Below are 13,602 nucleotides of genomic sequence, written 5' to 3' on the forward strand. Positions count from 1 at the left end.
TTACGGTCAGCTGATCAAAAAGAAAACTAAATGCGCTTTAGTTTACGAATTTTCTCACATGAGAAAAATATAGCTATGAAATAAAAGCTATGTTTTTGGGGCTTAATGGCCCAAAGGGAGTCAAGCTGTGAGAGACACCGAAGCAGAGGGCTCCGGATCATTTCGACCACCTGGGTTTCTTCAACGAGCATTGATACTACAAAGTACATGGCTGTCATGCTTCGCGCCTAAATAGAAATCCGGCCCCCGAGGCTAGGAGAAAACCCTGGTACCCTGGCTCAGTAATCAAGCGCCTTGACCACTAAGCCACCACGGCGTGGAAATAAGGAAATGAATAAGTCAATGAATAAAGCTTGGTTTTTTTCTCACCGCGTACTATAACCCATAGCTCATCCGTATCACTGCTCCAATGCCACAGTTGTGTACTTCACTCTGCAATAGTGACTGAATAGTCGGACACCAGCCGTTTCTATACGGACCCAAGCCTGGCTAGGGGCCGCAGCGTCCGCAGCTTTAAGCCCGAGCCCGGCCCGGGCCCGCAACTTCAGGCCCGGGCCCGGCCCAGGCCCGGCAAAAAAGATCATGTCCCGGCCCGGGCTTTCGGGCCAGCCCGAGCCCGTGCAGTGCACTAGTCTACACACGGTTAGCGATAGGCAACATTTCTGAAAGTCTGTCTCCGCTTTTGGTTGTGCTGTGGGTATTGTAAACGTTGAGATAAGACATCTTATGCCTTCGCCTGCTACGTGTTGTATGGAGAAGATGCGACATATACCGGATGACATGCGCCATCCCTTTCAATCGTTACCAGGGCACTGGTCCTACTGCTAGACCAGGAAGCGCAAGTGTATAGTGGAATAGTGGAACCATTAACGCGTCTAAGTTCTATAGTGAGGAGGAATGAAGACTTTGGCTTCCACAGATTTGAAGCTCTGGAAACGCAGGTGTATAGTGGCACCTTTAGTGCGTCCAAGTTCTGGAGTGATGAGCAAGGAAGATCTTGGCTTCCACAGATTTGAAGCTCTGGACTGTCATAGGTGGACCGCAAGCGGGCAGAGTGGGTGAGGGAACAAACGCGGATTAATGACATCCTAGTCGAAATCTAAGGGCAGAAATGGGCTTGGGCAGGGCATGTAATGCGAAGGCAAGATAACCGCTGGTCCTTAAGGGTTACGGAGGGGATTACAAGAGAAGGCAAGCGCAGCAAGGGACGCCAAAAAGTTAGGTGGGCGGATGAGTTTAAATAGTTTGCGGGGATACGGTGGCCACAGCTGGAAAAGGACGGGGTTAATCGGAGAGACATGCGAGAGGCCGTTGACCTGCAGTGAGCGTAGTCAGGCTGCTCCTGCTGATGATGATGACGATGATGACTGTGCTATTCGAGCGGCACTCCCAGCCAAACCTGGGGACCAGGATATACTTGAAAAAGATGGAGCTGCTCTATTACACAAACGCTTATGTAGCTGCGAAGCTTTTGGTCGATCGCATTTCAATAGAAAGGTTTCACCCAACACCTTGTGTGACTTTGAACGAGGCGCAGATGCAGAGGGGGTCAGGTTTCCTACCTGTATTGTGGGTCCGGAAGTGACGTCACGAGGTTCATGATTTCTCGGAGTCGGCTGGGCACACTCTCGCACCACGTCTGGAGAAGGAAATATTTTCCCGGTCGTGATCGCCCTCCCCACTTTCCTTAAGTGCAGCAGTTTGCAACGCAGTGCAGCGCGAATTGCATGTTTTGAATTCAGGTCAGCGAAGCCGCGGTGCTGTTGAAAAGTGTTCTGGGAACATGGAAGGAAGAATGTGAGGTACAAACCATTGCGAAAGAAATAAAAAACAGTTGGTTCTGTGTAAGGTCCAAGTTTTTCAGGCCGCTGTGTTCAAATTCTTCCTCAAACTTTCTCATGAAGAGACGAAATCCCTGCAAACAGACACGGAGAAGTCGGCATTCAGCTCCAGTACTGAGACAGAGCAGAAGCATACAGAGAGCGCTTCACGTAATTTGAGCCAAGGCTTTATATGAGGCAGTAGACCGCAGCCGGGTGAAACCACAGACTTATTGTTTGCAGTCATGAGGCGCTCCTCACAGTATTTTTTTATATTCCACTCAACTAGTCTACTAAGATTAATTATGCAAATTTTAAAACACATTAAAGCCAAGGGAGCTCAGGAGCAATCGATCGATTTTTGTCGTGGAACTTACCTCTTACATGGTCCTCTTTTCCAGCATTTTAGGAAACCCCACGAAATATGAACGAAAAAAAAGTGACTGCGCTGATGCTCTACCTTATTGCAGCGCTCTCAAACGCGTTTTGAATCAACTAAACATACACGCTGACTCTGCCCAAGTGAGTGCGGCGCACGGTTCGCGGGCTCGACTCCCAGCGTAGCGAATGCATTTAGATGTAGGCGAAAACGCACATGTGGTTAGGTACAGGCTGAAAAACTTCAGGCGGCCCCCATGGTGGCGTGTCTTATAGCCGCTGTGCAGCTTTGGCAAGGAAATATTCATAATTTGTATCGGTATCACTGCACACAGCATGCAAGTCACTAGCCGAAAGTTTGCTTAACCCGCTCATAATAAGCTCGGCAAGTCCTACAACGGACGGCCATAAGCTGTAGATGCTTAAAAGCGTCATTGTGAGAACTGCCGCTGTGACGCCTGGGAAAACGAAGTAGTAACGGAAACTTAGCGACAAATTGTAGGCGTCAGTGCATTAGGCTGGATACTGCAGCGGAATATACAAGAATGTGTGTCCGAGTAACAATTATCAGCAGGCCCCTAATATTCGCAATAGTCGCGCACTACCTGGAACATGACAAACGTACAGAAAGAGACAAAAAGACGATATGCACGCCTTCAACTTCAGGGATGCTTCAGGAACCGCACTTTAGAAGTTTTCCAGTAAAGCAGATGATTTGAAACAGTGAAAGAAGTCCCCTGACCACACCCTTTAATGTGAAGAAAAACGTTAGTCACAGTGACTGCACCGCGACCGTCACCCCATGAGAGGAGCTTTTTAGTGGGCTAGTTGGTCCATTCTGACATAAGTAAAGCAGCGCGAATGAGGGTGCCTGAAGGCGAAACGAAGGGGGAGGAAAGAGCGCTGAAAACATCCTCTTTATGTGGCCAAACGAACGCCGGACTGCGCCAAATAGAACGTTGAGTTCACAGGGTACCAATTCCTTCTTGAGGCAGAAAGTGATGCGCCTGAACTGGCAGGTTGACCATGCGATGTTGTTGACGAGGGCATCCAGTGCCAACTTCATATGAGCCAATAAACCTCGGCTATGTGTCTGCACTGGACTCATACTAACAAGCATTTCCCGCATTTACGTGAAAGCCTTATACTGCCCCCATGGAGATACTCCCGACGTTTGTTTAACTGAAGTAGTGTTCAGCGCATTCATGGTCCCACTAATGCTTTCAATAATTCATTTCTGCCAACTGTTATATCCGAGTTGAATGTACTTCCTGACGGTATTGTCAATGACATCAACCCAGTAACATTTAAACACTTATTGATTGCTCATTTTTCTCCTCAATTCCTGTAGAAAGCCTTTTTATTCGCTTACTTATTGCCTTGTTAATTTCAATGCGTTTATTGTGTTTATTTGTGCTTGCCATATATATTTGTGCTCTACCTTTGTGACCCGTTATTACCGGTTTTGTAACCCCCCCCCCCCCTTATGTAATGCCCATTGAGGTCTTTAAGGGAAAATAAATGATGATGATGATGAAGTGCCCACTCACTGGATGACGTTCTCATCGGCGGGAAAGTGAAGGTGGGAACTTAAGGTTACGACAGTCTACGCCGGCAGTGACGATGGCACTCTTTGCTATAAAGGAATTAGAAGGCCATCAAGAAAAGATAGGGTGGACACCTGGATCGCTGAGTTACTAAAGCTCTGAAACCTGTTTTGAGGCCTGTGCACCCTGCAGGCACAGTTTGGCAGCGCCGTTTCCGAGGCTTTTTCGTTCCTCGAGCCTAGATGAGCTCCGCAGCGCTAGTAGTTTACCACAAACTACATTCCATGATCTGTATTTCATGCCAAGAGTGCTGTCACAGTGCTGTCACAGAAGCGTTCCGAGGCTCACCTTGTAGGCCAGGCCGACGGCAGCCATGCTCGTAACCACCTCCTTGCGGAATGTGTTGATCTCAGTCTGCAGTGGAAACAAGAAGCACTCTCGATTTAAAATTTGTTGAAGCTACACCCTAAACCTTTTCTTCTTTATACATGCTACGAAGAGACTCACTGAGCAAACGAGAGAAGTGTAACGGAGCGAGTTCAAGTAGCTTGTTCATCTTTAACAGAAAAGATCTCGTCACTGCGGAGAAGATCCTAATCGTGATCATCTCCAGTTCTTTGCTGATGTAGTGTTCGTGATAATCCAGGCCGGGAACGTTTCCCGGCCAAGAGTGAAGAACAACACGCCAGTCGAGGGCACGCCATGCACCATGCGTGCCTTTTTACTGACGCGGTGGCGCCCTCCAGTGATCAATAATGTCAGTGTTATACAGTACTGTCACAAATTACTTTCCCGGTTATATGAACCACATACTGACATGATGCTGGCACGCATTGCCGAAAGCAAACGGCATGATACAAACGACTTGCAGTAATTTAATTTTTTTGTAGACAGGACAAACTGAAGCTGAAAATTCTCTATTCGTGCCCCCATACAACATTACTCTCATTCAAAAAGGTTACGCATATTAGATGCTGGTGGTGGAATATTTTCACGACCTATTGACTCACTGTTGAAATGTTCTTTGTCCTTAAGTGTGCAGGGCTTCTGCGTGTTTCTAGGTGGTCGCACATGCGAATGCGTTGCATTTTTGGACATCGGCTCCTCTCTTAGGTGCCCTCAACATCTCTCTCTTCATATGACTCAAGTTGTGGGCTTACCTTATTCACGGGTTTGAAGAGGCTGTTGTAACACACCTCCACCGTGTCACTGTAGTTGCGTATGGTGGACGAGTCCCACCAGCACATGTAGGTGCCGTTCTGGTCGAAGCAACGACCTACGCTTGTAGAAGAGGAGGTACAAAAAGGAGGGAGAAAAGATACGTGCAACGCTTTTCAATGCTGTCTTTGGAAAACTATGCGGTAGCGCTGGTGAATGTAGGTCTGTGCGTATTGAACGGCATTTGAAGGGGAAAGGAATGAGCCTAAATGAGGAAGAAGAGTTCAAATAACTATGTGAATTTCACACTGAGGTAATGTTGAAATGCAGACGCTGGGAAGTCTACAGGAATGAATGATAGATGTAACTACAGCGCAGTCATTATATATTCACGATTAGTTTCATGTTGATAAGCTGCGGTGGATAATATGATGCTCATACAGATATTTCTCCAGGATGTTTTTGTTGACGCCGAAATCGCGGGAAATATTCGATGAATCGGTGCGTGCATCTCAAATTTCCTCCCAAACAGCCAAAGATCTCATCACCCTTCACTTCCGTCCCCCGACTTGAACCACAACCCACTAAAAGAAAAGCCCTGTCAGGGCCATAAGCCTTGTCGCTTTTCTTTTTTTAATGTTTATCATTTGCACTGGGTCACAGATGTTTCCTAAAGGTGACGAAATAAGCAAAGCTGGCAGTATTCTCGGTCTTTTCTTGGATTTGAAACATCGTTTAGTGTAAATTAAACTCGGCGCCGGTCGGTCATTGTACCGTTTCTACTTCAAAATGTGATTAAACATGCCGTGAACTATTACATGACTCTCATCGTACAAATAAAAATTAGCTGCCGCCATCACAAGGCCTACTGCTTACTCATACGTAATAGCGGCACAAGTGCATACCATCCATTTCAATAACTGCTAGAGATATCTCCATGTGCTTCACTAAGTGCTTGCTGGTGCCGGAATATTTTGATCCTTAGCACAGTCTTTTGACTTCTTTTGCATCTACACCTATTTTTCGGTACACCCGTTGTCTGTCCTGCGCACCCTCTTCTGCACCTGTTTGTTCTTTCCCTCTCCTATGCCTTTATATTACTTAGCGGTAAACCTCTGTATTGCTCTTCGTGGCACCAGGACGTGACGTTATTTCCGGAACTCAGAATGATCTCAGCCAATCAGAGAGGACATCCGCGATGGCTTTAAGGTGATGTCAGACCGCATTTAAGAAACATAAGTTAGCGCAGCCTCGCTTGTGTGAGCACAAAAATGAAGAAAACTCCGCTGCCTGTGTTCGGAGTGACAGTGCACGTTAAAGGTTCGCAGGTTGCGGTCGCCCAGCGGGGAAGCGAACAGCAGTAACAAAGAGTGCGACAAGTTTACGTTTCTCTGAGTCTGCCACCTATTATTACGTGGTAGATATCTGCGTGGGGTTTTCTTCCTGATCAATTTTTTTCTCTTGTGTCTGGTTGTTGGTAAGTCTTTTTCGCAGGCTAGAAAGGTCAGAAAGCCGTCACTTGCCTTCAAAGATCAGGGAGCTCATCATCTTGGAGGCAATGAGGAATCCAAGAGAGCCGAAGTTGAGTGCCCTGCGTGAAAAATCAGCAAAAAAAAAAAGCCAAGCGGAAAACAAAATGACCTTGTGACGTCATCGCAACATGCCCGCCAAGGTGTGAACAAAGTGCACACTGTGGCAGGTGGAATAGAAGTAACTCAGTTTAATTAAATCCAACTGCCACCTGCCAACCATGGCACTACACCTCATGCGATATGGCATGATTGAGAGAAAATTGCCCGTGGCAGGTGTCACCGTGGCAGGTGTCAGTTAAATTAATGATAGATTGCTCGGAAAGAGCAACCTGAGTCGCACAAGCCCCACTAGCGGCTCTGTTTGAAGCAGCTACTCGCCGGGGCAGTGGTGCCGCCGGGGCAGTGGCGCAACGCAGAGCCACTGCACCACTGCGCCAGATATAGTATGAGTACTCCCCGCGATTTATGAATCGAAATTAGAGATGCACCAATTCCACATGCAAGGGAATGTAAGCAGAACCTGCAGGCGAAAGAGTACTTTGTGTGGGAGGGATCTCTAAAGGCATCGCATTGTGCTCTTAAGAGAGAGACAGAAAAACTTTATTGAGGAAAGTGCGTTTAGACCCCCCTTCGGTCCCTGGACCACCGCATGGCCCCACTCTACGTCGAAACGTTCATTTGGCGTTTGTTCATGACGTCGGCACCCCGAAACGCCGCAGCAAGCTGCGATGTCGGGTCCAGAGACGAGAGTATGACCTCCCAGTCTTAAGCGTTAACTGCTGGTGAAAGAAAACTGTGTCTGTGTCTGCTAAGTGATACACAGAGAAGACCACAGGCCATTGAAGGGACCCGGTAATGCTATCTCGTCATACCCATATACCCATAAGACGAAGCGTAAGTGTCCCCTCATGGCAGAGTTTGTTTTTCGTTTGGTTTTCCGGCTTATTTTTTTGCTTCCTGGCTTCTTGGTTCTTCGTTCCCTGGATAGTTTCCTATTCTAGATCACTGTGTGGTTGAAGCTGTTATACTCCGTGCTGATTACAAAATTGATTGCCGTGAAAAATGAGGTTTGTATCATTCAGGCGGCAAGCAACAGCTTCTAATGTGCACTCCCTAAATATGTGTTAAAATGTCCCATTATTAGATATTGTCAAGGAAAAGCGTGCCACGGGGACCCTCCTCATACAGAAACGCGTGCCAACCAGGGCTCCGCTTATGGTTCAGCATACCGGGTGTCCCAGCTAACTTGAACCAAGGGTTTAAAAATGAAATATTGGAGTCAGGAGAGTGAAACTACCTGCATATTGGTGATAGGCATTTGGCGCACCACGGGAAATTTTTTGTATCGCAATTACTTAACTAGTAATTAAGATAATTTTTTTAAATTTTTTAATATTGACTTTAGACACTAAATGTGATTCGCAAAGTTGGAGAGCACTTTCAGAAACCCGCATTCCATTATTCGCCATAAAGAAAACCTTACGTGTACCTCTTTTTCCGAGCTCGAAAGAAAGCCCGCGAAATACAAAAAAAATCACGTGACGAGCACATTTGCGCGTCGCGATCGTGCTGCTCTCAACCGTGCTTTCAGTGAACGAAATCAGCTCCGGCCTTTATTCGACGGCCCCGTTGCAGCGGCAGGCCGATATCTTGGCGGGGGTTTTTCGTCCGCGTCAGCTAGTTGGCACCCGGCGACGACGACTTAGTCCCAATCTGATAAGATACTGAGATGGCGAGTCTGCTTTGTCACTCAGAAGCAAAAGAGAAATACAGGGAATAATGTTTCGCCGCGAGGTGTTGGCGGCTGTGTGTTGCAGTTTCCTAATGAGGATTTTGAAAGCTGGAAGCAGCGGTGAAGCACAGTTTGTCGTGTGCTCTTCTTATGCCACTCTCATGCGAGACTGAATCTTTGGTGTAGTGATTACTAGCACTGCAGACATGCCGTTTACAAATGAAGAGAAAGCAGACATGGTTCTGGCTCTAGGTGCATGTCATGGGAACAGAAGGCGCGCTGCAGACCTTATGCAACAATGGCACCCAGGCAGGCGGCCAAGTTCAGTAACGATCCTGCGTGCCTTCGAGACGCTGCGACGGATGGGCAGTTTTACGTCCACACGACACAGAGCACCTGTTTTTGACGAGGACTTCGAGACGCATATTTTATCGCTGTTCGCTCTGGAACCCCAAGCAAGCGTGCGCAGCGTGAGCGAGGATACCGGAGTCTCCAGGTCATCAGTTTGGCGAATACTGCGCAAACACCGCCTGCATCCGTACCACGTACAGCTTCATCAAAATCTGTTGCCACGGGACTTCCAAAACAGGACCGATTTTGCTAATTGGATTCTGATAAAGATGCAGGACGACCCGGATTTTTTGAACAAAGTGATATGGAGTGACGAAGCTAGTTTTTCGCGCAATTCACAGGTGAACCTGCACAATGCTCATTACTGGAGCGATTCAAATCCCTACTGGGTTTTACAGACGCAGCACCAGTACCAGTGGTCATTTAGTGTTTGGTGTGGACTTTTCGACGGTAGTTTGATCGGGCCTGTGTTTTTCGACCAGACGCTGACAGCAGATCGCTACACCAATGATATCCTCAGAGGACCCGTTGACGACTTCCTTTCGGATCTACCGCTCGCCAGGGCCACAAATGTGTGGTTTCAACACGATGGCGCCCCCGCGCACAGCAGCGCCAAGGCTCGGACCTGGCTCGACGCAGCGTTCCCGCAGAAATGGATAGGACGACTAGGTCCCGTGAACTGGCCAGCCAGGTCTCCTGATATGACACCTCTGGACTACTTTTTGTGGGGTCATATCAAGGACAAGGTGTACAGCACACCAACTTCCACACCGCAAGACCTTAAAGACAAAATAACGGAAGTCTGTTTAAACATGCCTGAGGCTGTCATACGAAATGCAACGGCTGATTTGGTTACAAGATGCCATAGCTGTATCGTCGCACAAGGTGACCTATTCGAGCACTTTTTATAATTGGTAAGAAACCGAAATGAAATGGAGTCAGGACAACCGCATGCCACGGCTGTCATCGCCGCACAGCCAAGCCATAAACCGCCACTTTTATTTTCTTTGCAACTGGCAAATAAAACTCCTCTCATTTGAAAACTTCGAGCTTGGCAGTCTTTATCGCGACTGCAAAGCGCAGCGCACTCGCTGCAATTTACACCGTCACGCGCGAACTGGCTGACACGGCCGAAGAAACCACCACCAAGATATCGGCCTGCCTTTGAAACGGGGCCGCCGAATGAATACCGGAGCTGATTTCGTTCACTGAAAGCACGGTTGAGAGCAGCACGATCGCGGCGCGCGAATGCGCTCGTCACGTGGTTTTTTTTGTATTTCGCGGGCTTTCTTTCGAGCTCGAAAAAAGAGGTACACGTAAGGTTTTCTTTATGGCGAATAATGGAATGGGGGTTTCTGAAAGTGCTCTCCAACTTTGCGAATCACACTTAGTGTCTAAAGTCAATATTAAAAATTTAAAAAAAATTATCTTAATTACTAGTTAAGTAATTGCAATACAAAAAATTTCCTGTGGTGCGCCAAATGCCTGTCACCAATATGCAGGTAGTTTCACTCTCCTGACCCCAATATTTCATTTTTAAACCCTTGGTTCAAGTTAGCTGGGACACCCGGTATATCCAATGGTTCTGAACGTCTGCCCACAGCCGGCCACTTTGATTAAAGTTTCGGCGGCCCATGCGCAGCTCTACAGAAGTCTGTCGATGATAACAATCGACACAAGAAGACTTAAATTTCTTTCCGTTTCGAAGTTAGTAGTTCTCCATGATGATTCCAGCTTCCCTGATGCAATCCATATGCTCTACGAAGGACGTGCTTATGATGGCTCAAGCTTTTTCGGCGTTATGCATACATACATATGGTGGAGAGCCACTGATTAGCATGGGCTGGAGAATTGTTTTATATAGCTATGCTGCTGCGGAGAACTGTGTTTTTTTTTTTCATTTCTAGTTTCCACTTATTCCTGGATCACACAGTTTTAACTCCGTGTAAAGAGAAAAGTTGCTCTCATGTGTGAGTTTTTACAGAGTGCCGTAACATTGCCTACTAGACCTACTGAAACTGGGTAGCAGCTCTAGCCTGTTAGATTAGTATATACAGATGGATAATTTTTTTGTGGTATACAGACGATACACAGGCGACTTACGGACTTAGGCCATCCGTGTATAGGGGTGGTTCTAGCATTCCTCCTGGAACAACTTCATAGTGAGAAATAGAAAGAAGAAGAACGAGTAATGTATGGAACTGCTGTTTAAACATCACTGTCTTTTTTTTTGTGCATAATACGCGGCTAATAGTCACTTGCACTGAGTTCTTGATGGCGTAATATGCAGTTGACATATGGTCATCATAATGAGCCTGACTACGCCCACTGCAGGGCAAAGGCCTCTCCCATGTCTCTCCAATTAACCCTGTCCTTTGCCAGCTGCGGACACCGCATACCCGCAAACTTCTTAATCTAATCCGATCATCTAACTTTCTGCCACCCCCTGCTACGCTTGCCTTTTCTTCGAATCCACTCCGTCACCCGTATAAGGGCCAGCGGGTATCTTGCCATCGCATTACATGCCCTGCCCAAGCCCATTTCTTCCCCTTGATTTCGACTAGGATGTCATTGACCCGAGTTTGTTCCCTCACCCACTCCGGCCACTTCCGGTCTCTTAACGTTACACCTATCATTTTTCTTTCCATAGCTCGCTGCGTTGTTCTTAACTTAAGCTCAACCCTTTTCGCTAGTCTCCACGTTTTTCCCCATAGGTGAGTACCCGTAAGATACAGCTCTTGTATGCTTTTATCTTGAGGGATATTGGTAAACTGCCATTCATGATCTGAGAGAACCTGCCATATGCGCTGCACCCCATTCATATTCTTCTAATTATTTCCAAACAAAAATAGATAACCGTCAAGCTCTTTTTTATCTAAAACACAGTTTGGATCTGAATTCCGGCTACCCACCGGGGACAACAGAAAAAAAGGTGCTAGCATGCCTTTTGAATCTTATCGACAACGTTGCGATGAAGCTAGTGATGCGATCACATCAACCTTCCTGTAAATAGGCTTTCTTGGGAAAATTTTCCTTTTAGAACGACCACTTAGAACGAGTGACGCTCCTGACGGAGACCTCTAAGTCGCTGGCAGCTAGGCATGAGGATAGTAGGGCCAATCTCTACATCATTATCTCAGCAAGAGACTCTAATCACTGAATAAGCCGATATAGGGTAGCTTAGGTCAGAGATCGAGGCACAACACAGTAACCAAACTTTTACTATTGCCACTCGCAAGGATTACAACATGGGTAAGATGCGTGAGGTCATAAAGGACAGACACTTTGTATACAGACATGCAGCGATAACCATTCCACTGGGACCAACGCATATAGTCTTCTTTATATGTGCAAGGTTTTCTTATGATTTCTTACGTCTACCTCGACAAGTCACTTACAAAAACAGCCATGCGAACCGTTTCTGTATTTGCAAATATTTTGGTTATTATGGCAAACAGAGCTGTATTATAGGTGAAGTGAAATAACGTTTACCTTCAGTCTTATGAAATCATACGAGAGGTTAAGATCGAAATTGCTTTTTTCTCCTTGAAGCCCAAAGCATTAGGCGCGACACCTAACGTCACTTACAGATTTCGCGCGTAAAGCAACAGATTTCGTACACGCACGCAGGAAGTTACGCTAGGTAGATGCTTCAGGGCCTGGGACGGTGGCGCGACGTATCCCAGCAATGGATAAAAACGGTTCACTTACTCACTGTGTTGTATATCGCGTCGTAATTAACTTGTAGTGAGGAATAGGGGACATCGCTGAAATAAAAGAGTAAGGTAAATCACTGCGCTTATTCCCAATTTGCGTGACTCTTTACTATACAGCGAACGTATTTCGCCGCACCATAAAAGAGGTCTACCTCGAGCTCCGCCTCGACAAACGCCTTTACCCTCCCCCTCATCCATCACTCACAGTACCGGAGGCTCGCCTTCTTCGGCACATTAAAATGAATGCAATCATCACCCCGTCTCGCCTTTCTCTATCGCTATCGATCGGACCCTTCCTGTCCCAACTGCCCCTGTATCTATGCGGACCTTGCCCATTGCCTCTTCTATTGCCCGGCTGCTCAGCAGTCGGGTTCCTACCCCCCACCTTCTTTATCCATCACCACCTGGCTCGACTGGCTTGGCGCTGAAGGGGAGGAAGAACAGCGACTTCTGGTCGCCCAGGCGGTCGATATGCTCGGCCTGTAAATTTTGGCCGAATAAACGTCTTCTACTACTACTACTACTATTTCTCCAAGCTTTGCTCGCAGAAAATATCATAGATGTTTTTAGTTCTGAGGTAGTCGTAACGAAGTAAAGAGAAGGTAGACACAATTTTCGTTCTGTGCGGTCATCCCAGCTTACATACTATTAGTTGTTTTATGTGATAGCCCCAAAGCTGTGTCATTGATTACTTAATCAGCACATTACCAAAGTTTTTGTGTGCAGGGTAGAATTAACATTTATTGCGCGAATATGTGAAACATTGTGCCCGAGAAAACAAACTATACATTGTGCAGATGAGTCCTGGTTGATTGGTGAAGGAGGATACGCAATGTAAGTTTTTAAACTCCCAGGCACCATACGGCACCACTTCTTCACATTGTAGCATAAGCATGCAGGTAATCATTTAGAAGACGTTGTTTGATGCCTGTACCATAGGTTCTTTTTTTCCTGTGAAAGATTAATTTATCTTATGTAGCACAACTTATAGTTGTCGCCATAATGCATTCAGAACACTTCCTAAAACAAATAAAAAGTATCAGAAGGTCTACTTCGGGCGCTGTGGTTATGAAACAGACATTCGTAGAAATATGTTATACTCTATGTTATACTAAGCGTTTTGTCGAGTTTCGCAGCCCCTAAAGGGCCAGTCTGCTGAGTTTTATCTAACGATCTTTTTTTTTTTCAACGATCGAAAGATTTTTGCCCTAATAAACGAAAACCAGGCTGTAGCACTGAGAAACACAGAAAAAAGTTTAAAACCTTTTTTTCCCTATTGGTAGTATAGCTTTCTCATTGCAGTCGGCGTCTGCGAACTCTGATCACGACAACTAGAAATATAGTCAGCGTAGTGGCCTTACGAACACA

The 13,602-nt window shown here is 46.5% G+C and overlaps 1 protein-coding gene across 1 annotated transcript in view; it reads right to left on the reverse strand.

The window, feature by feature from the left end:
- The window catches only part of LOC149362861 (membrane metallo-endopeptidase-like 1), a 45,813-nt gene that overhangs the window by 1,888 nt on the left and 30,323 nt on the right, over positions 1 to 13,602 (reverse strand). Inside the window, exons 11-17 of the mRNA XM_089569833.1 lie at positions 12,230 to 12,285; positions 10,622 to 10,673; positions 6,427 to 6,494; positions 4,906 to 5,021; positions 4,094 to 4,159; positions 1,811 to 1,915; positions 1,563 to 1,639 (exon numbers count right to left, since the gene is read on the reverse strand). Coding sequence (XP_089425959.1) covers positions 1,563 to 1,639; positions 1,811 to 1,915; positions 4,094 to 4,159; positions 4,906 to 5,021; positions 6,427 to 6,494; positions 10,622 to 10,673; positions 12,230 to 12,285 — 540 coding nt within the window. The remainder of the gene's footprint in view (positions 1 to 1,562; positions 1,640 to 1,810; positions 1,916 to 4,093; positions 4,160 to 4,905; positions 5,022 to 6,426; positions 6,495 to 10,621; positions 10,674 to 12,229; positions 12,286 to 13,602) is intronic.

Source organism: Amblyomma mixtum, chromosome 2 (genome assembly GCF_055824585.1).
Source record: "Amblyomma mixtum isolate Tamu chromosome 2, ASM5582458v1, whole genome shotgun sequence".
Classification (NCBI taxonomy): Eukaryota; Metazoa; Arthropoda; class Arachnida; order Ixodida; family Ixodidae; genus Amblyomma; species Amblyomma mixtum.